General features: G+C 37.5%; 1 protein-coding gene across 4 annotated transcripts; it reads right to left on the reverse strand.

The window, feature by feature from the left end:
- Positions 1 to 2,152: 2,152 nt before the first annotated feature.
- ptpn9b (protein tyrosine phosphatase non-receptor type 9b) lies at positions 2,153 to 20,169 on the reverse strand. 4 transcript variants are annotated; one of them, XM_077204817.1, is made up of 13 exons: positions 20,050 to 20,169; positions 18,024 to 18,167; positions 17,823 to 17,912; positions 15,768 to 15,892; positions 15,572 to 15,677; positions 12,156 to 12,266; positions 11,157 to 12,013; positions 10,936 to 11,032; positions 9,794 to 9,863; positions 9,637 to 9,715; positions 8,597 to 8,747; positions 4,509 to 4,716; positions 2,153 to 4,432 (listed from the first exon to the last, which is right to left on the reverse strand). In XM_077204817.1, exons 1-13 carry the CDS (start codon positions 20,080 to 20,082, stop codon positions 4,209 to 4,211), a joined length of 2,295 nt encoding a protein of 764 aa, XP_077060932.1. In that variant the 5' UTR covers positions 20,083 to 20,169; the 3' UTR covers positions 2,153 to 4,208. The 4 variants fall into 4 exon arrangements, with proteins under 4 accessions (XP_077060932.1, XP_077060934.1, XP_077060931.1 ...); XM_077204819.1 differs by having other exon boundaries at positions 18,024 to 18,195; positions 20,050 to 20,087; XM_077204816.1 differs by lacking the exon at positions 20,050 to 20,169 and adding an exon at positions 19,886 to 20,043.
- Between the last annotated feature and the right edge of the window lie 201 nt (positions 20,170 to 20,370).

Below are 20,370 nucleotides of genomic sequence, written 5' to 3' on the forward strand. Positions count from 1 at the left end.
CTGGATACTGCCGACAAGGGTAGCTAACCCTTACCAGCCCCATTGGGGTCTCTTTCCTCCTGTCAGCTGTCTCTCCAGGCTGTCACAAGGTCTTTCCCTTGTTGCCAGCAGCACTATTCACCGCAGTCACTGGACGTATCCAGATCTTCATGATTTCCATTACACGAGAGTAGATGTTAAAACTTCATGCTGATTTGTACTCGGCTTTCGCCAAGATAATCACCAACTAAGACGTAGCTTTACAGTAACCTATGCTTCTCCATCCATTTACGCTTCTTTCCATCTAGTGACGTGAATCTTCTGTCTGGTGTTAATACAGTGTATTGCGCGTCAGCACACACAACGGCTGCAACCACAGTGCGGTCCCCCATAACAACCCTCTGGATTGAGCGGAGTAGGGAACATCTCTAGGGTCTTCAAGTGGGCACCTTCCGTCCTCAGTGTTTCGTCATACATAGTAGTTTTCACTTACTTCCGACATCAGAGCCACTCAAAATGCAGTGGATGGATTTTATTTAGGAAGGAAAGGCGCCACTTAAACTTCCAAAGTACGATTGTTTGCTCGAATCATTTTCTGACTGACTGTTTTGTGAACGAGGGTCAATTCAAAGCAGGTCTTGCTTCAAAGTTAATCCTCAACTATGGATCGTTGCCTACTGTTCGAGATCCAACGTCACCTCCAGTAGAAGTAAGTGTATTTTATGATTTTTGAGCAAATAGTCATTTCAGTCGATGTCAGCCAATTCAACAACAAATGCGTCTAAAGTTGTTGTCGTCGTCGTCGTAGGATGTCTGTGTATATAATTCAAACCTTGTTTGTATAGTGTGTAACCACACGTTTATAAATATATATATATTTAAAGATATTGTATTAAAAACTGTGCATGTTTTCTGTAAAGACAAGACATCAAAATTGCTAACGTTATGTTTATATACAAGGCCAGCACATCGACACGAAGCTGTAGAACGAGGGATATTGGCGTGCAGACAGAAACATCACATAAATGTAATTTCGTTTGTAGCAAACGTTATCACAGTATTTGTATTTTCAAAAAATTGCGCCAACGTTATCACTGTTTGTGTGTCGCACATCCATAATTGCAAAGGGGGCGCGATCACAACTCTATAAGTACATATATGTATCAAATAACCAATCCGAGACGTCCTGGTCCATTCTCATTTGTGTTTCTTCTGCCAGAGTCTCTTCATCATCTGGGTCTGATTCCGGTACAAACATGTACGGCTGAATGCCATACAAAACAGCAGGTCTCGTCTCTCACTTTCAGCCATTCTGCTTCTAACGACTGTTGTGTTCATTGTCATAGGTATGCAAGTTACGCCCTCATCCAAAGGCAGGCCAGGGCCGGGATATGCAGCTCATTTACATTTAAGGTGGTACACACCAAAACAGCTCTTTTTAAAACAGGCCCCAAAAATGACATTTTCAAATGGTTATAATAAATTAACTGTGGGGTATTTTGTGCTGAAACTTCAAAATACATTCTGGGGACACCCGAGACCAATGTTACATCTTTTAAAAAGGGGCATAATAGGTGCCCTTTAAAACTGTAGAATATGCTATCAGCATTATAGGAGTCACCCAATAATTTTTCAATGTTTTGTATAAACAAGGTAGCTAATTTTAGTTTATATCAATAGTGGGAACAATGTAGAGTGCTGGTAAGCTTTTTATATGTATATCTAATTCCAGGGTTTACAGAAGCTGAGAATAACATCCACCTTCTGTTATGAACAAGTACAAATCCATATTATAATTCCTGTGCAGCTTTCTGTTGGAATTGCACACGAGCCAATGTATTTAGTCACAGGCATCAATTTGATTATTTCATTACTACTTTTGTGTGTGAAGCTTTCAAACCAGCAATCAATCATATCAAAAGTAAGTCAAAGCAATATGCTATTTGGCTCAAAAAATTAAACCAAACTGTAGCAGATTCCAAAATAAATCACTCCTTTCTGAAAACAAAACGGCTATATTTTTCTATGCAGTCAGTGTTTCAAGTTTCAATCCTCATCAACATTTAACACACAAACACACGTTCATTTTCCGAATAATATTCGTGTTTACGTAAAAAAAAAGGCCATTACTCAATCACAAGAACTTTGGGCACCAAATGAAAAAAGACACACATTGCATTCCCGACTGCTTTAATAAATCAGAGCCAAGTGTCTTCCACTTAGTCTCATTCAAGCAGGAATCCACTGTATAAAACAGTGAATCATGTTCTGCACACCTGCATTGGACAAGTCAGTCAACAAGTAAACATTAGATGAGAGGGATGTTTCACACATTCACTACCATGTGTCATCATACAAGCATTGATATTCAAGGAGAAAGCATTCCAAAGTTCTCCCAAAGATAACGTGGTTTTTATCTAATCATAACATTCAAGTTCATATCTTGTTTTTTTTTTCTTCTTTTTGGTTTTCTTACATGTAAAACCTCTTTCTGTCTTGTTGATTGGCAAATAGTTAAAAACTGTTAGTGGCAGCCGTGCTGATGGGTCACGTGTCTGTTTCAGTCTTGGCCCTTTAACAGTTCACAGACTATGAAAAAGGTTCTGCTACAGGCATCTGGAAAAATAACTGAGTTTTTTTTCTCCCGAAACACAATGCTGAGTAACATAATTCCATACGGAACTTAAAACGACTTAAAAAAAACAAAAAAACTGATCAGTCTTTTGTTTTACGGTTTGATTTCTTTAGCTTATCTGTTTAAAATAGTATGACTGTTCATTTTTTCGTACCAACATTCAAATTTCAATACTGCTGAAGTTCTACAAAGGCATAAATAAAAACAGAATATAATACATGATGCTGTATAAAATTCAAAATAAAATTTGTATAGTTTTTTTTTTTTTGTGGAAATAATTACCAGAGAGGCAAATGACGTTTTTGAGAGCAGGAAAACACCAAGTATACCCCTGAGATTAAAATAAATTCCCTATATGCATGTGAGACCAGTTGTTCTGCTCGTTGCCTGAAACTACACATTGCGCTGCGGAAAACTTGAAGGCACAACAACTGAGGCTTTTTGACCCCAGGACTCCACACACCGCACAGCTGAAGACCCCAGCTCACTCGTAACAAATGACTCCAACACTTCACATCAGAACGGAACACTTCAGATAATCGTGGTAACAGAATTAGTGTCCGCGCGGCTCAGGATACTTCAACTTGGGGCTCATAGTTTTTGTTTTGTTTTTTTTTAGGTAGAAAAACAAAAAAACAGCTGAGTCAAAATTCATACTTTAGAGGGAGCAAGGCAGTGATTGAAGGTTAAGGGCAGATAGAATCTAACAGTTGAGACGCTCTGTGAATGATAGACGCCCTGCATTAAGGCTGGATAATCATGGACAACGGGAAGTTAAAAAATTAAAACTGCAGGACCTCCAGAACAGTCACCAAGATACACCATATATAACATAGTTGTGTTCCTCCTCCTCTTTTCCTTTTGTTTTAACCCAACATATACTTATATTCATAATTCTGAAGAAAGTTAAGAGTATTATATTAAAACAAGGCTTTTCAAAGGTTGTTATGCACAATATATAAATGTATGTTACAAGATATACAAGGGTTTAAGTCACAACGATCATTACGGATACATCCAAGCATTCAACACCATACCTTTGGCTTGAAGATTAGTTTAACTGGGAAGTACAGAAATATCAACAAAAAAAGGAAAGAAAACTGTTAAAACCTGTTCAGACACAAATGAATTGCTATTTAAATGTGACAGAGAAGGGAAAAAAGAGAGAATATTCAAGTTTTATGTTCTTACACTTTGATAAAAAGTGTGATTTTAACCCCAAGTTGAGTGATATTGAATTTCGACAACACTTTGAGCAACAAAAAAAAGAGCAGGTAATACGATAAACTGCATTTTTTTCAAGTTTGTCATTCCACATGTGCAAGTCAGTATTTATATTTAGATGTATAAAAAAAATGCTACAACTCGTACACCAAGCCACAGTCTCTGATCTCGTCCAGATCAGAGTGAAAAGAAGGGCTTGAAAAGTGGCAGGATAAAAGCATCCTCCGCTCCTCGTTTCTGTATCTCTGCATCTTCCTCGGAAGAAAAGAGGTGGCAGTGGAATCTACCTGTAGCCCCGGGAGGGGAAAAATCCACTTCTTCTCCTTCTGTGTCTCTTGCGCCCTCTCGTGCGAGTTCTGTTTGTCCTGATTCACTCGCTGTCGGTCTCCAGCTCTGTGTCGGACCACTCCACGGGTTGCAGCAGGCCGCTCTGTTGGGCGTACTCGATCACTGCTTTGTAGCAGAAGTAGTACTGGTCCCAGGTTTGGATGCTGAAGGCACGCTGCGTCCGCATGCGACGCACCGTCTGCTTAATGTCCACTGTCCCGATGTCCTCCAGACGGGAGAGACAAATGTCTAAAGTACAAAACGTGCCTGAGGGAGAAGAATAAAGAAAGCTTGTAAGACACGCTATAGTGCAGTTAAGAAATTCAAAAAAATGTTGACTCACCTGTTCTGCCGATGCCTGCACTGCAGTGCACCACCACTGGGGGGCCTCCTGGGGGGCCCGTCCAATCAGGATACAGTGTTCGTAATGAAGACTCTTGTCTCCGTTTCACGTGTGCCTGGAAATCCAACATGGCTGACGCGGACTTCGGAACACCAAAATCTGGCCAGCTCATGTAGAGGTACTGAGACACTTCCCTACATTCCCCTGTCTGAAAGAGAAGCTTGTGCTGTCATTTACATTATTATAGACATTAACATACATATAAAAGGCCTCAACACATCCCTTGTAACTACACAAGTGTGTGATCTAAGGGTGTGTTCACTCTTAGCAGGTTTGGTTCAATTGAAACAAACTCTGGCGCCATTTCTCTGTTAGTGCAGTTCATTTAAATAAGTGTGAACGCTGTCAACCAAACCTTGGTGTGGTCTGAATGAAATATGAACGCAAGGGCATCTAAACAAATCAAAAATAGTATGCGATGTCACAAGATGCAATCCTAAAAAGGACAGAATGCTCAAGCAAACCTTCTCATTCCTTTCTCGTCATAGGAGCTACATTGCCCATTACGGTTCGACACATGCATCGGAAACACCGTCTTCCTTACGACAGATCTTTATTTGTGTGCGTAATGATTCCTGGTGCTGTTTTCACTCCTTTACACATTAAGCACTTCATAAGTTATCAGCTGGTAAATAGGGTTGAAACAATTAGTCGAAAGTTATTTTTGTTGTTGAATAGTATATCTCAAATGTCCTAATTTAAAGGCCTGCGATAACGCGTTTTGACCAGTGGGGCGGTGTAGCACTTCAACAGAAGAGACGGAGTGCAAACGAAGCCAAACCAGTAGAGCAGGGCTCCAGACTAACTTTTTGCCTTGGTTGCACTGGTGTGCCTACATTTTTTATTTAGGTGCACCCAAATGTTTCCTCTGCTCGCGTCGCCTTTAAAGTGTTAGTTCACCCAAAAATGAAAATTCTGTCAGTATTTACTCACCCTCATGTTGTTCCTACCCCGTAAGACCTTCGTTCATCTTCGGAACACGAATTAAGATATTTTTGATAAAATCTGAGTGCTGGATCACTCCTCCATAGGGTTCTAAGGGATTGAACTTGCCAGCCCCGAAAAGTTATTAAAGACATCGTTAAAATAGTCCAAGTGACTACAGTGGCTCAATCTTAAGTTTATCAAACGACGAGAATACTTTTTGTGCGCAAAAACCCTCAAAAATAACAACTTTATTTCAACTATTCATTTCCTTCTCTGTGTGCCTCGAGTCTGTTCACTAGTGTAATATCGTAAGCTTCTGTTGTTGTACGTCACACGCATCACATACATGAACAGCGTCGGCCAATAGTGAGCCTACGTGTGACGTAGCTCTACACAATCACACTACGTTAACTGACTAGAGGCCCACAGAGAAGGAAATAAATAGTTGAAATAAAGTCGCTATTTTTGTTTGTTTTTGCGCACAAAAAGTATTCTCGTCGCTTGATAAACTTAAGATTGAGCCACTGTAGTCACTTGGACTATTTTAACAATGTCTTTAATAACTTTTCGGGGCTGGCAAGTTTCAATCCCTGAAGAAGCCTATGGAGGAGTGATCAAGCACTCAGACTTCATCAAAAATATCTTAATTCGTGTTCCGAAGATGAACGAAGGTCTTACGGGGTTGGAACAACATGAGGGTGAGCTAATACTGACAGAATTTTCATTTTTGGGTGAACTATCCCTTTAACGCCCCAATTTCAAGGTCACCTTTTTATAACGTTCCATATACATTCATATATATTATGTAAATGATTTTAAACAAGAATAAGGTGTAGGTAAATACTTTTTTTTAATTTGAAGCAGAATTATACTCCATATAAAAATAACAATCTTTTTTTTTATTTTATAAAAAAATGTTTAAAGTGCTTCACTAAGCTGCCAAACTAAAACAATTTTGAGCAAAATAAAACATAGAAATAGAAATAGCTACTGTTTAAAAGTGTTTCCCTGAACTGATGGCTGAAGTAACTCCATGTCTGGGCTGTTGTCGGAGCATTGACCGAGGAGAGTGTTGGGGGAAACAGGCCTACTTTATTTTTTTTAAACTCTCTATGGGTCTATTTCTTTTTATTGCTCGTCGTCTGTTTACTTGTGTTTATTTTGCTCATGCTGATTGCCGTGGCCTCGTTTACACTGCAGGCCTTGATTTGATGCCTAATTCTGATTTGATGCCTATATCCGATTAGTTTGACCGTTCGTTTACACGTTCTTTAAATTGTGACCCATATCTGATTCATGTGTTTACACTTGACATTAATCTGAAACATTGCGCATGTTTAAAGGGTGTTATTCTTGCACAGATGGACGAACGCACAGCGAGAGAGATCTCAGGACTGGTGCCAAAAATAGTTTTTGCGTGCATATGAAACGCACTGTAAACGTGCGTATTACACACCATACAGTCTATATCATATGCACGCAAAAAATATTTTTGCCGTATATGACACGATAAATAAAATTCGTGCTATAGACGCACTTTCATGAGATCATGGCGGGCTTTAACGAGGAGCAGAGGGTCTAAAATTTTAGGATGAGCAAGCCAACCTTTGATATGCTGTGTCAACATTTGTCCACATTCCTCTCCTACGACGACACTGTTTGGTTGGCCATTACGTCCCTTTCCAGATGCGAGTTGGGCTTGCTCTCGTCATTGAACCGCAGAGCCTAATGCCTCAGAAAATCCAATCGGCCTGTTTACATAGTCGCATTGGCACATATCTGATTTATATCCGATTTATTTCCACATATGAACGAGGCATGAAACCCATTTTGAAATATCCGAATGCATGCGTTTTTTTCTTGTTTATATTGTCATAGAACACATCCGATCTGTGTCACATATGAGCAAAAAATCGGAATTGGGTCACATTTCACTGACAGTGTAAACGAGGCCTGATTCTCTGGTGCTCAGGTCGCAATTTCAATCACACAGCACGAACCACGAGCAGTGTAGGCCAACAGGAATATCTGGACCACAGCCAATCAGAGGCAAAGACCCGCCCCATCTCTGTCTCTGACTGGTTTAGACCACGATATGATCCAACCATGAGTGGAGTTCCGTCAAAGGAGAACAAGCGCTTCATTAGTGGAGAGGCAGCGGATGCGAGGACGTTAGGTGCACCGGTTCGACTTAGGAAAAAATTTAGTCGTACCCTTACAAATTTTGGTCCCACTCTAGAGCCCTGTAGAGTAAGGGAAATTTTACAAACCTACAAAGAAAAAAAAAGAAAAAAAAACAGTTCTCACGCTACACACCCAAATACATCGCAGAGTAATGAGGACACTGTCAACGCACCGGCAGAGCAGGTTACTTTTGATGTGAAAGTCTCAATTCTTTCAATTTTACGACTAAATTCAAACAATAAATGTGGTTTTGGAACTCTTTCATATGACAAATCGCTGTAGCGCCTCAGTTGAAGTGGCACGTGGTCTGATCATCTCTTCCTCTTTACTACTAGTTACAGCACAAAATAAACATGAATGAAAATCAGAAAGTATGTTGAAATTTACAGTATGACTTACTGAAATGCATCATGTCTTGTGTAATCGCTCAGTCAGTGTTTCAACCAGGGACAGACGTCAATAAAACAGCTTGAGAACAATGTTTTGTAACATTACATTTACTGCAGGAAAGCCATTCATAGACCATAAACAATTAGCAAGAAAAATGTACTCTATAGAGGAGAGGAACTTTTTTTTTTAAAACACACTATATTACATATTCATATTTGTACTCTTATTAAAAGTTACATTATTATACTAATTATATTTTTTATAATAATATTTATATTATTATACTATATTAATATAAAGTTATTATAAAAATGCATTATATGCAATTGTATACAAATCAGTTGTTAATTTTAACCTTTATTATTATAGTTATGTAACAGCTAAGAGAGAAAAAATAACAAATGAATCAAATATATCGGAATCAAATCACAAGCTTATGAACAGAAATCGTGAAATTTGTCAATGCCCAGTCCTAATTAAACAATATATAGGCAACAAAAGATAAAAACAGAGATTGAGGGACTGACCTGAGTGTTGAAGAGCTCCAAGTGTGATAGCTTAAAGTCCTGAAACATCTCAATATGGACATTTCTCACCAAAAAGTACCCATAATCCTCAGTGCGGCCAGCCTCTAATGGCCAGTACTGTCCGCATTTTACTCGGCCTCGCTCTACAACTCTGAGATGGACAAAGATAAAATTGTCAAGAATTATACTGGTCTTCTTTACCAGTCATTAATCCTAATGATAATATGATGAAGACAAAAGATAAATAAATGGAATAAAAGGACAAACATTCTATGATCAATTCATATTGTTTAAATTACTCTATAATATTATAATATTTCTCTCATTCAACTGCATAAAATGTAAATAACCATCATAGGGCTGCAACAATATAATTCTACCCCAATTTCAATTGCATGTCAAAGAAAATGGACAGCATGAAGAAATTGTGCCTGTCAAATTTCTTTTTAGAGCTGATTTGGAATATGTTTGATTAAATTAAAAAACAACAAAGCTTTTTATTTTATTTTAATTAAGTATTTGAAAAAACAGTACAATACCATTTAAAAGTTTTGAAATATTATTAAACTGTTTTACATTTTAATATTTTAAAAGGTAATTTATTTCTGTGATGGCAAAGCTGAGTTTTCAGCAGCCATTACTTCAATTTTTAGTCACATGATCCTTCAGTAATCATTCTAATATGCTGATTGGTGCTCAAGAAACATTTCTTATTACTACCAATGTTGAAAACAACTGTGCTGCTTAATATGTTTGTAGAAATCATGATGCTTTCAGGATTTGATGATGAATAGTAAGTTCAAAAGAACAGCATTTATTTGAAATAGAAATCTTTTGTAAAAATGTTTAAGTCTTTACTGTCACTTTTGATCAATTTCTTGCATCCTTGCAAACACCTTATTGACCCCAAACTTTTAACGGTATAGTATTTGTTAGTTTCAGCCCTTTATTATTGTGGCCAAAATCCTGTTAAATCATCATTAAAAAAAAATCTTAAAGGAAAAGCATTAAAGCATTACTTTTTATAGAAGGAAACTAACCTCGTAGTCATAACGATGATTAAAACCATTTGCTCCCACACCATTCGCCAAAAGTCTCCAAACGTTTTTGGCAAAGGCCCTGAAACAAGCCAAAATTAAAAAATTTACTGTATGTGTCACAAAGAAATGCTTAGTTGTGAAAAACAAAGAGTCTCACCCTGAGTAGCGATGTAAGCATTACTCCTCTTGTAACCATCCATGAAACTAGCGTTGATGTAGTCAGACGTCTAAATAAAATAACATATTCATCAAATGTAATGTGTTATTATCGGTAGCTAAAACTAGTACTATTAAAAATAGTTTTCAGTAATTGATATAAATACATAAACATCAGAAGGGATGCACCGAAATTTTGCCCACCAAAAATGTATGGTTTTTGGCCGAAAGAGGAAAAAGGCCGATAATATATGCCCCAGCAATAATATAATATGCCCCTGTATCAAAAATATATGCCCCTGTGACTAAATAAGACAAAATGTAGTTAAAAAAACTAAAACTTGGCCAAATTCTCACTGTTTTTGTCAAAAAACAACAAAACAAAAAAAACAGGGGAAAAAATTTAAATCTGCGATGAAACCTTCTCAATGATGAACTGCAATAAATCCAAACATGGATCTTGACTATAGCCTATTGATTGTGGTTGTTGAATGACTGCACTTATGCAGCTCTGTATGACAAAAAGTGTTTTTTGCAGTTGTTTTAATAATGGGCACACTGCATCTGCTAGACCACAAGGTAGTGGAGGGGTCTAAAATTAAAGGCATGTTGTACTCCTTCAATTTAGAGTGTGTGCTATTGAGAATATTGAGCTGAAACTTGACTTTACAAAATTAAATTGCAATTCAAATCGCAATTACATATTTCCCCCAAATTGCACTGCCCTACAGAACATTTAAGTCAAAGCACTTTGGTGTGTTACTTTAAATAAAAAAAAAGTATGGCCATTTTTATTTTATTGGCTTGTATTTTTTTAATCCAGATTCAATATAATTATTGAATTTAATTAAAAAGTCCAATATTAATACAACTATGCAAAATAGATTAATTTAAAATAAGAAATTAATAATTATTTTAAAGTCCTTCTCGGTTTTGGTTTTCGGCCAGTGCATCCAGAATATTCGGTTTCAACCCAGAATTTTCATTTCAGTGCATCCCTAACATTACACAGATACATTTACTAAGATTAAAAGTAAAAAAAGAAAGTATATATATAAATAATTATATAATACTATAATATGACTGCAATGAACAATGACAACCATGAAGATCGTCATAAGGGGAAATGGGCATTACTCTGACCTCGTCGTCCTCATCATCGAGCGGACAGAGTCGAACACGTGATTGGTCAAGGCAAAGGACGTCACTGTAGCGATTCTTTATCTGGTTAGAGGCTTTCCTGTCAGAATAAATATCATATTTATACAAGCAAACACTTCTTGGTCTGTAAATGTATCGTCAAATACATTTACAGACAAAGAAGTTTATAATATGTCAAATACCCAAATGCAAACGTCACTTACTTCGAGTAGTCAAAGGTTCCAGCAGGAGGTTCCTTGCGGATCTCCTCGTATTCCTGATAAATGCCCTTCTTCTTTTTGCGTTTCACGTGCTGCACCAGATCCTGCAGGCTCATTCCGCCTGGCTCAGCCACATGCACCGACAAAGCAGCCGCTGCCGTCGTCGTTCCCGGAAACCAGCTCATATCTGGAGTGGGGCTGTGATGGAGGGGTGGCGGCCTTGATTTCAGTGGGAGGGGTGGAATGCCATCTCCATCCACATCCTCTTCCAGAAACTCCATTTCCTGTTGGCTGTCCTCAGCACCGTTGCCATCCTGCCTACTGTTGTCAAAACATGCTCCTTCCACACCCATAGTCACTCCTCCTCCTGGTAATATAGCACCGGCTGTGTGTTTGTGATGTAGGGGCGTGTCGGGTGGCGTGTCTGACTGTGGGGGCGGCTGACGGCCACGGCCATTGACGGCATTGGCGTTGGACCCCGAAATGACCCCGGAACCTGGCAGCACAGAGCCATTCCAATGCACGTGCCCTGCTGCCCTGTGGTTCTGCAGGTTGGCATTGCCATCATCTAGTAAGGTGCAGTTAGAGTTCAGGCCGTCCCCCAGGAGGGTGGCCCCTGAAGTATTGGCAGTAAAGGGATCAGCTGAGGTGTTCTGCCCATGCTCCATGGAGTAGGAGCGGAGCAGGCTGCCCAAGCAGTCCGCAGTGACGTAGGAAGAGTTATTGGGGTGATTGGGGTTGGAGTTGACACAGGACTGAATCCAGGCAATGTGACTATACTGTGACGAGCCACCCAAATGTTCTGGAAGGGAGCTGACCGGGATGTGATTAACCAGTTCGTGGGCTCTTACAGTGCACACCTGCAGAGGTAGAGAGAAAAAAAATTCACATGAATATAAATAAGCAATCACATTCAAATTATTGAAACCTTTCAAGAGTTTCAAAGAGTTTAATGTTTGTATATTCATATACAATAGAAGTCATACAGAGCTCTAGACATACCCTCTCTCTCAGTTTCTCTCTCACAAACAGACGGAGTACCGCAAATGGTGCTCGGAACCACAGCGGAGAAGACACAATGAAGACGCATTTCAGACGAGCAGGGAAAGCCCCCTAAATCACAAAACAGACAGACAGTAAGCACAATGGACTGTGGTATTTCCATTCACATTTCCACCCATTAAACAAAACATCTAAAAAAAAATCAGGAACATACACAATGGTTCAAAAGTTTGAGGTCAGTAAGACTTTTAAATGTTTTTAAAATAAGTCTCTTATGCTCATGAAGGCTGCATTTATTTGATCGAATACACCGTAAAAAATGTATATTGTGTGAAAAATTGTTACCATTTAAAATAACTTTTCTGGTTAATTTATTTCAGTGATAGCAAAGCTGAATTTGTATCAGCCATTAATGCCCATTCACACGATGATAGTTATCCTTGGTGTTAACGGCCTTTAATTTACTGATCTCACATGACCCTTCAGATATCACTTTAAAATCCTGATTTGCTGCTCAGGAAATATCTGTTTTGAAAACAGTTGTGTTGCTTAATATTTTCTGGAAACTGTGATAAAAAAAAAATCACTACACTATACGCCCTAAAGTGTGTAGGCATATAGCGTATGCCTACAAACTCATGTGCTTGCTAAACCATCAGCATTAATAGGCGGTTCATCCCCTTTGCTTCAGCTTCCACTATTCTGGGAAGGCATTATGTTGGGGACTTGCTCCCATTCAGAAACTACAGCATCAGCGACGCCAGGAAGTAAAGATGAGTGATGAGTTCTGGGTTGCAGTCTGTGTTCCAATTCATCCCAAAGGTGTTCAGTGAAGTTCAGATCCAGGTTTTGTGCCGGCCAGTCAAGTTCTTTCACACAAAACTCATTAAATAATCTTTTAATGGATCTTGCTATGTACACAGGGGCATTGTAATGCTTGAACAACAAAAGGCTCGTCTCTTTCTACTTAAATGTTTGCCTATGGAGGCTGTGCGACTGCGTGCTTTATTTTGTACACCTGTTCTGGGTGAATTAAAAGGGAATGTCTACATACTTTTCACCATTTCTGGACAAAGCAAAGAGACTGTCTCATGTTGCACTCTCAGAATAATCCTTCTAAAGGTCAACATTCTCCCTAAATAGCAGGACTCAACGACTTGAACAATTACATTTTTCAAAAACTTTCTAAAGATCTGGTCATTTCCTCCATTGCCACTTTTTTCAACCAGAGGAACCAAACAAACCACTGTTTCCAAGTAGAAGATTCAAAATGCAAGAACCAAAACACTGGAAATCGTTAAATGAGCACAAGAAGTACTAAAAATGCTTAATCATTTTAATTTACAGTACTTCAAATGAAGGTCAGTATGTTTTTGTTTGATTCTGAAAGGACTGTAAATTTGTATCCAGCAAAGTAGCATTAAATTAGTCAAAGTGACAGACAAGGCCTTTACATTGTTACTAAAGAGATCTATTTCAAAGAATCCTGAAAAAATGTATCACGTTTTTCACAAAAACGTTAAGCGGCACAACTGTTTTTAACATTTATAATAATAAAAGTTTCTTGAGCAGCAAATCAACATATTTCTGAGAAATCTGAAGGATCATGTGCCACTGAAGACTGGAGTTATGATACTGAAAATTCAGCTTTGCCATCAGAGGAATATTACATTTTAAAATATATTAAAAATGAAATCAATTACTTAAGTTGTACAAAATATTACTGTTTACTGTATTTCTATTCAAATAAATGCAGCCTTGGTGAATACAAGAGACTTCTTTGAAAAACTAGTGATCCCAAACTTTTGAATGTTACATATAAACAAAAGTAACATAGCAAACAGCAATATTGTCAACCTTTTGTTCACTAAAATATTCAGTAGCTTTTGCAACTGAACTCAGACACTATTACAAACCCTTTGACACCTTTGCCAGTTGCAAGAAAACCAAGGAAGTAGCAAGGAAGTAAATAAAGTCTACTTATGTAAATTTACTTATTGTACAATATGTAAAATGCTGTTACATGATATATTGTAAAAATGCAGTATATCACCAGCCCTTCTTGTATGTTATCGAATATTAATAAAGCTCCAGTTCTCCAATAATTATGAGTATAACAGTTAGGGCTGTCCTGGTAAAGGAAATTCCCTTGTGGTGATTTTGAGTGGCTCAATATCACGGTTACATTTATTATTATTCTTTTTTTTTTTTTTTTTTTTTTTTTCGCTATATGAATAAGTGTTACAATGTGGTCAGCAGGCACCAAGATGAAGGAGATTCAAAAACAAACCAGGCTTTATTAATAATCCAAACACTCTGAAAGAACATGCAGGACAATAATGCAAAACACAATGCATAAACGAGAGCTGACCAAGAACAACTGAAACACAGGACTATGTAAACGGGAAGAAAAGGAAATAAAACTATACATACTGTCTTTATACAAATCACATACTGTCTAGTATGTCTAATACGTAACTTTAGAAACATACAAAGACATAATCAGTAACCAATGAAACCAAAACTAAACAGATCTGGGAAACAGGAACTAAAGGAAACGGAACAGAATGCCAAAATAAGGGTCTACATAACAGAATAGATACCTGACAAATAGCTTGTTAGGCTATTGGCATATGCATGTATAACAGTTCCGATCCTCATATCTAAATGGATGAGAGGATTTCTAAGATTGCTGATATTTCACCAGGATCAGCACTGTTAGTCTCTGCGTTTTCAGTCAGTCAGTGCAGCTTACATTGTTACACCACTAGGTGGCGGCCAGGGACGGTCTTTGGGTGACGCTTCACTTCATAGAGACCAATGGCATTGATTCAATGGATAGACCAGCGCTGATGCCATTCATGGGAAATATACTTAAACATTGACAGGATGCAACGACAAAGATTTAACTTTCCTCTTTAGACATGGCAAACTTTGTTTTTTCTTTCACAAATATAAGCCTTGACCTGAAGGACAGACGCAGGTAATCGCAACTGCTCAGTCGATCTCTCATGCTCTGTCTGTTTAGACTTGTTTAGTACAAATTTACGGATCCTCTGTACAAATCACAATTGTACACGGACTCTTAAGTAAAAAAGAGCCAGTTGGCCGGAAAAAAAAACATTCTTCACTTTTGTTATCATTAACTTATTTAAAATTCAGTACACATGCATGAAGTGTAAAACAAGAATGGCATAGCCTTATAGAATTTTTTTTTAAAAAATGCACAACGTGGTTACTCCAGTTGCTTGCATTACAGTAATTCCGTTATCACGGCAGCCCTAATAACAGTAAATACAGATGACGAATTGAAAAGCTTAATAGATCTCAAAAGAGCAAATCCAAACCCCATTGAGTTCTACTGATGAACACACTGTGAAACAGACAGATGGTCTTGACAGCATAACAACACTTACTTTAAGTAGATTCAAAATCTTGACGCAAAGCTCATAGTCAAAGTTGGCATATGTAGAGTTTGTCATATCATAGATGAAAATGAGCCCATCTCTCTGTGTCTGAACACTAAGGGGGAGAGAAAGATGTTTTAGATGAAGATGCAGAGCAGTTAACCACATTCAATTTGATCAGATTTATAGATGTGGTCTATTTTACCTCTCAATGGCCTTGTCCAGCTGATATATAATGGCTTGAAGAACAGCCTTATGGGTAGTGAGTTCTGGCCGATGGAGACGTGCTGTAAAAAGTGCCAAAGCTGCACCTTTCGCGTCACGGCCGGGCTATACACAAAGAAGCCAAATTAATGCATATACAACTTACATACATACACAACATACTTGCAGTTAATGCATACACAACATACTTGTAACTAATACATACACACATTACCAGCAAGTGCATGTGAAACAAAGATTGAGATAAACATTCCAGAGCAATTCAAGATGTATTTTAAAGTAAATTCACAGGTTCACTGTCACTTAACTCATCCAAAATTTCTCACTTGTAGAGGTCAATACTCAATATGATTTAGGAGTATTAAATTATGGAATTGTTTATCCCATCTAGCAAGAAAATGATCATCTTTAATATATTATAAAGGATCATTTCATTGTTGCTTTTTAATTGTGTCTTGTATATTTTCAGTTGTTGTTGTTTATGTATTTATGAGCCCTACCAGGTTTGTTTTTGGTATGTATATTTTTGGGGGGTTTCGATATATGCTGTAATTCATTTGATTCAGTCATATACATTTATATATTTGCTATTATAGTTTAGCTCTTTCTTTAATTTTAAAGTTTCTTTTTTTCCTTGTTGTTTAAGGGGAGGCTTTAAATAAGCCTTTTGGGGTTTTCTGCCTCTCCCTGCACAGTATTTGTATTGTATTTTCTTGCTCTTATTAAACTAAACCAGTCAATGTAGCCAACCAGTTTAAAGTAGTAGAAGTTGCATCAAAAATGATTATTCCTTACATCATTGGAACAGTTCTCGTGCATGCTCAGTGCTCTGAAAACTGTTTAAGATGTGATGAATACATCAGACCTGCCTACACAAACACTTGAGCAAACTCTGTATACAGCATGAGCCTGAATGAAAAACAGCTGAAACAAACAGTATAACGACCAGAATAAACAAAGATCATGGAACTGCTCTGTGTGTGATATCAGAGATTAAATTGCCTTCGCTGTCACTTTAGCAATGATGGTGGCCTTTATGTTCTGCTTTATTTACGGGAACAGTAAATATGAATGATTGCGACTTGCGCAGTTTTTCTTTCACATAATCTGAAAGTGATTCAAAATTCTTGTGTCCAAATTCTTCTTGTCGTAGCAGTTGGCCAAAGTTTGGGTTTCTTACTGAGTGCCTTTCGTTCATCAGTCTTTCACAAAGTGCAAATGCAGATATACACCACCGTTAAAAAGTTTGCGAATTTTTTATGTTTTTGAAAAAAGTCTTATGCTCACCAAAGCTGAATTTATTTGATCAAAAACACAGTAAAACAGCAATATTGTGAAATATTATTGCAATTTAAAATGCCTGTTTAGCTATTTTAGTGTATTTTAAAATGTAATTTATTCCTTATTTTCACCATCTTCAGTGTCACACGATCCTTCAGAAATCATTCTAATATGCTGAAAGATGTTGTGCTTAAGAAACATTTCTTATTATTATCAATGTTGGAAACATTGTGCTGCTTAATATTTTGTGGAAACCATGATAATTTTTTCAGGATTCTTTGATGAATAGAAAGTTCAAAGGAACAGTATTTATTTGAGATACAAATAATTTGTAACATTTTAAGAGTATTTACTTTTGATCAATTTAATGTGTCCTTGCAGATATAATAAAAGTATATATATATATATATATATATATATATATTGTACCCACAGCATTTTTATAAAATTTATTAGAAAGTTCATTACATTACTGTAAATGTAAGTGATGTACTATTTGATCAGATCGGAACTGAAATCAGATCAGAACTGAAAATGTCCAAAATCTGAAATAGTTTTTAACATCTGACAATGAAAGCTGATCTGACCCCAAAAAACACCAATGACTTGAGTTTATAAATCATCCCATCTCCAATCTGTACAACTAAAAAGTTCCTTCAGTAGAGAAGGAACAGCAAACTGGCAACAGCATCCAAAAAGCTGATCTGTTCAATAGTAATGTTCACACATCATGTTCATCTGAAATCACACTCACCAGAACTGTGAATTTCCCACTGAGTAACTCGCTCCTTAAAGGCTCCTCGTTTGGGTTAATATTGTAGATGCCTTCCCTTATTCTGGTGTTCTGCAGACACACACGAGTTAGAATGTAAATGGACTTTCTCACACAGTTTGTAACAGGATGTTATCATATGAGCAACCACACACAAACACTTTTTGTGTAAGGTTACTGTACCTTGTAAGCTTGGAAGAGGTCAATGGCTCTGGAAACATCAAACTTTCTTGCCATGAGGAACTTAACCGCTGTCATCTGACTGACAAGATCTGCATTCTGAGACTGTTCCTGACATCTCAGCTCAGCCAGAAACTCCTCCACCGCCTGGCGCACACACAAACACAAATTTCATCTAAAAAACATATTAATGACAGTTACACATCCTATTCACAGCATCTATTTTTTACTCTATTTCATTTTTGTATATTTATTATTATACATGTTTTCCCATATAGTGTTAATTTTGTCTGGCCGCTATTACTAGTGATAAAAATATATAAACCTTGTTGATAAATCAGTTGATATTTGGCATTCTGAGATTATCGTAATGGCCAATAACCGTGCTGCTTGGCCAGGTTTAACACCATCTGGCTGCAAACAGGAGCCTTTTCATTGACTGCCATTCAAAAGTCGCTGTTTATTCTGGCAAATTACACTGAGATGAACGGGAATGCTAACGGATGGCTTTCTTCAGGTATTATTCAAGTAATATTAACCCTCCCATGTCAAACCAACAAACTCAAAATCTACCAACAGCCTAGTCAATGAATAATGCATCTGTTTTTAGATAGTTTTAGTAAATTTTGACAATCTTTGTGTCATAATTTCAGTGTACATTCAAAAAATTAGGGTCAGTAAAATACTTTTTCAAAGAAATTAAATTAATACTTATATTCAGCATGAATGGACAGAATAGATGTGTCAAATAAATTGTGTTCTTTGGAACTTTGTATTAATCAAAATATCCTGAATATAAATAGTCTTTGTTTCCACAAAAATGTTTTCAACATTGCTATGAGAAATGTTTCTATAGCAGCAAATCAGCATATAAGAAGGATTTCTGAAGGATCATGTGACACGGAAGACTGGAGTAATGAAGCTGAAAATTCAGTTTTGCCATAACAGCAATAAAATTGCATTAAAACAGAAAAAAGTTATTTTACATTGTAATAATATTTTAGATTATTGTTGTTCTTACTGTATGTTCGTCAAATAAATGCAGCATTATTGAGCATAAGAGACTCACAAATCTTACTGACCCCAAACTTTATAAGAAAGGTAGTTTATATATTAACTAGGCTAAAATAACATCACTGTACATCCCACCCTCTAGTTATCCATATGACCAGACATTGAATGCCACTAGTTAATGCACCAATAACTTTCCAGTCTATCTACCTCACAGTACCTGCTTTTCCAAAAATGAACCAGTTTTGCCAATGCAAAAAAAAAACTTTTACTTCTGCACTGCCCAAAGATGATACTACTCAATCAAATGCATGTGCAGAAGCAGGAGGATGATATGAAATCTGTAAAGAGAGACGGATCGTGTTGACAGACGTTATGCTACACTCATATTACACCGTTTCCTCAACGAGTCAGAACAAATGGCACCTCCAGCACTATATACGAGTGTTCACACGGTGATGAGACAGGTTAACGTTACCTGTCTTAAAATTTCCAACACTGGAGCACATCACACACCCGGTTCGCTGTTATTTACCAACAGCGACATGGGCATTCATATATCCACACATTTGACAGGATAGCGACGCAGAACTGTGTTATAATAGCTTTTATTTAATGCAGTCATGCTGGAATAAGACTGAACAGACTGGAATAGTCTGGCCATATAACGCGAGTCACATTCACGTTGTATGCTAAACTAATTTTACTTGGTGCTGGACAGCTGGTGTTCAGTCCAACACATGAAAGGGTCGTTATACAAGAAACCAGTTCTCCAAAAATCTACAATCATAAGCGCTCAAAATTCTCTTAAGCGTCGCTAGCTCTCGGCTAGCATTAACCTCAGCTAACGTTACCTTAAAAAATAGCCACAGGGCCGCGATTCGCGTTAATAAATAAACAACAAACTGTATTATCAGACATATATTACCATAATACATGCTAAAATGAGCTTGTGGCGGCTCAGCGGGAAACGCCACGGAATCGACAAAGGACTAGAGAAAATATTTAGGTATCTTACCACCTCCTCTTGAGTTGTCAGGGCTTCCGCCATCTTGAAGCCTGAGCAGCAACGTCTACGGGCGCGCCCTCTCTGCTGACGGGAACGCGCCGCTGGTGCCTGTCAAGCGTGCATCAGGATGGACGCGCATGCGCGGTAATGTGGTGAAACCATGCTTGAAAGTTAGGTTAGCACACAATATATTTATACAAAGTAATTAAGTAGGCACAAGGAGAAAACACTGGGAGCAGTGTATTTTTCAAGATAGATGTTCTAAATCTGTGGCACTCTATCTGTACAACAGTTATCTGCTGGTCTAATTTAAGTTTGATATTTTATGTG

Source organism: Siphateles boraxobius, unplaced genomic scaffold (genome assembly GCF_051911475.1).
Source record: "Siphateles boraxobius isolate OS27281-9 unplaced genomic scaffold, OSU_SipBor_1 119, whole genome shotgun sequence".
Lineage (NCBI taxonomy): Eukaryota > Metazoa > Chordata > Actinopteri > Cypriniformes > Leuciscidae > Siphateles > Siphateles boraxobius.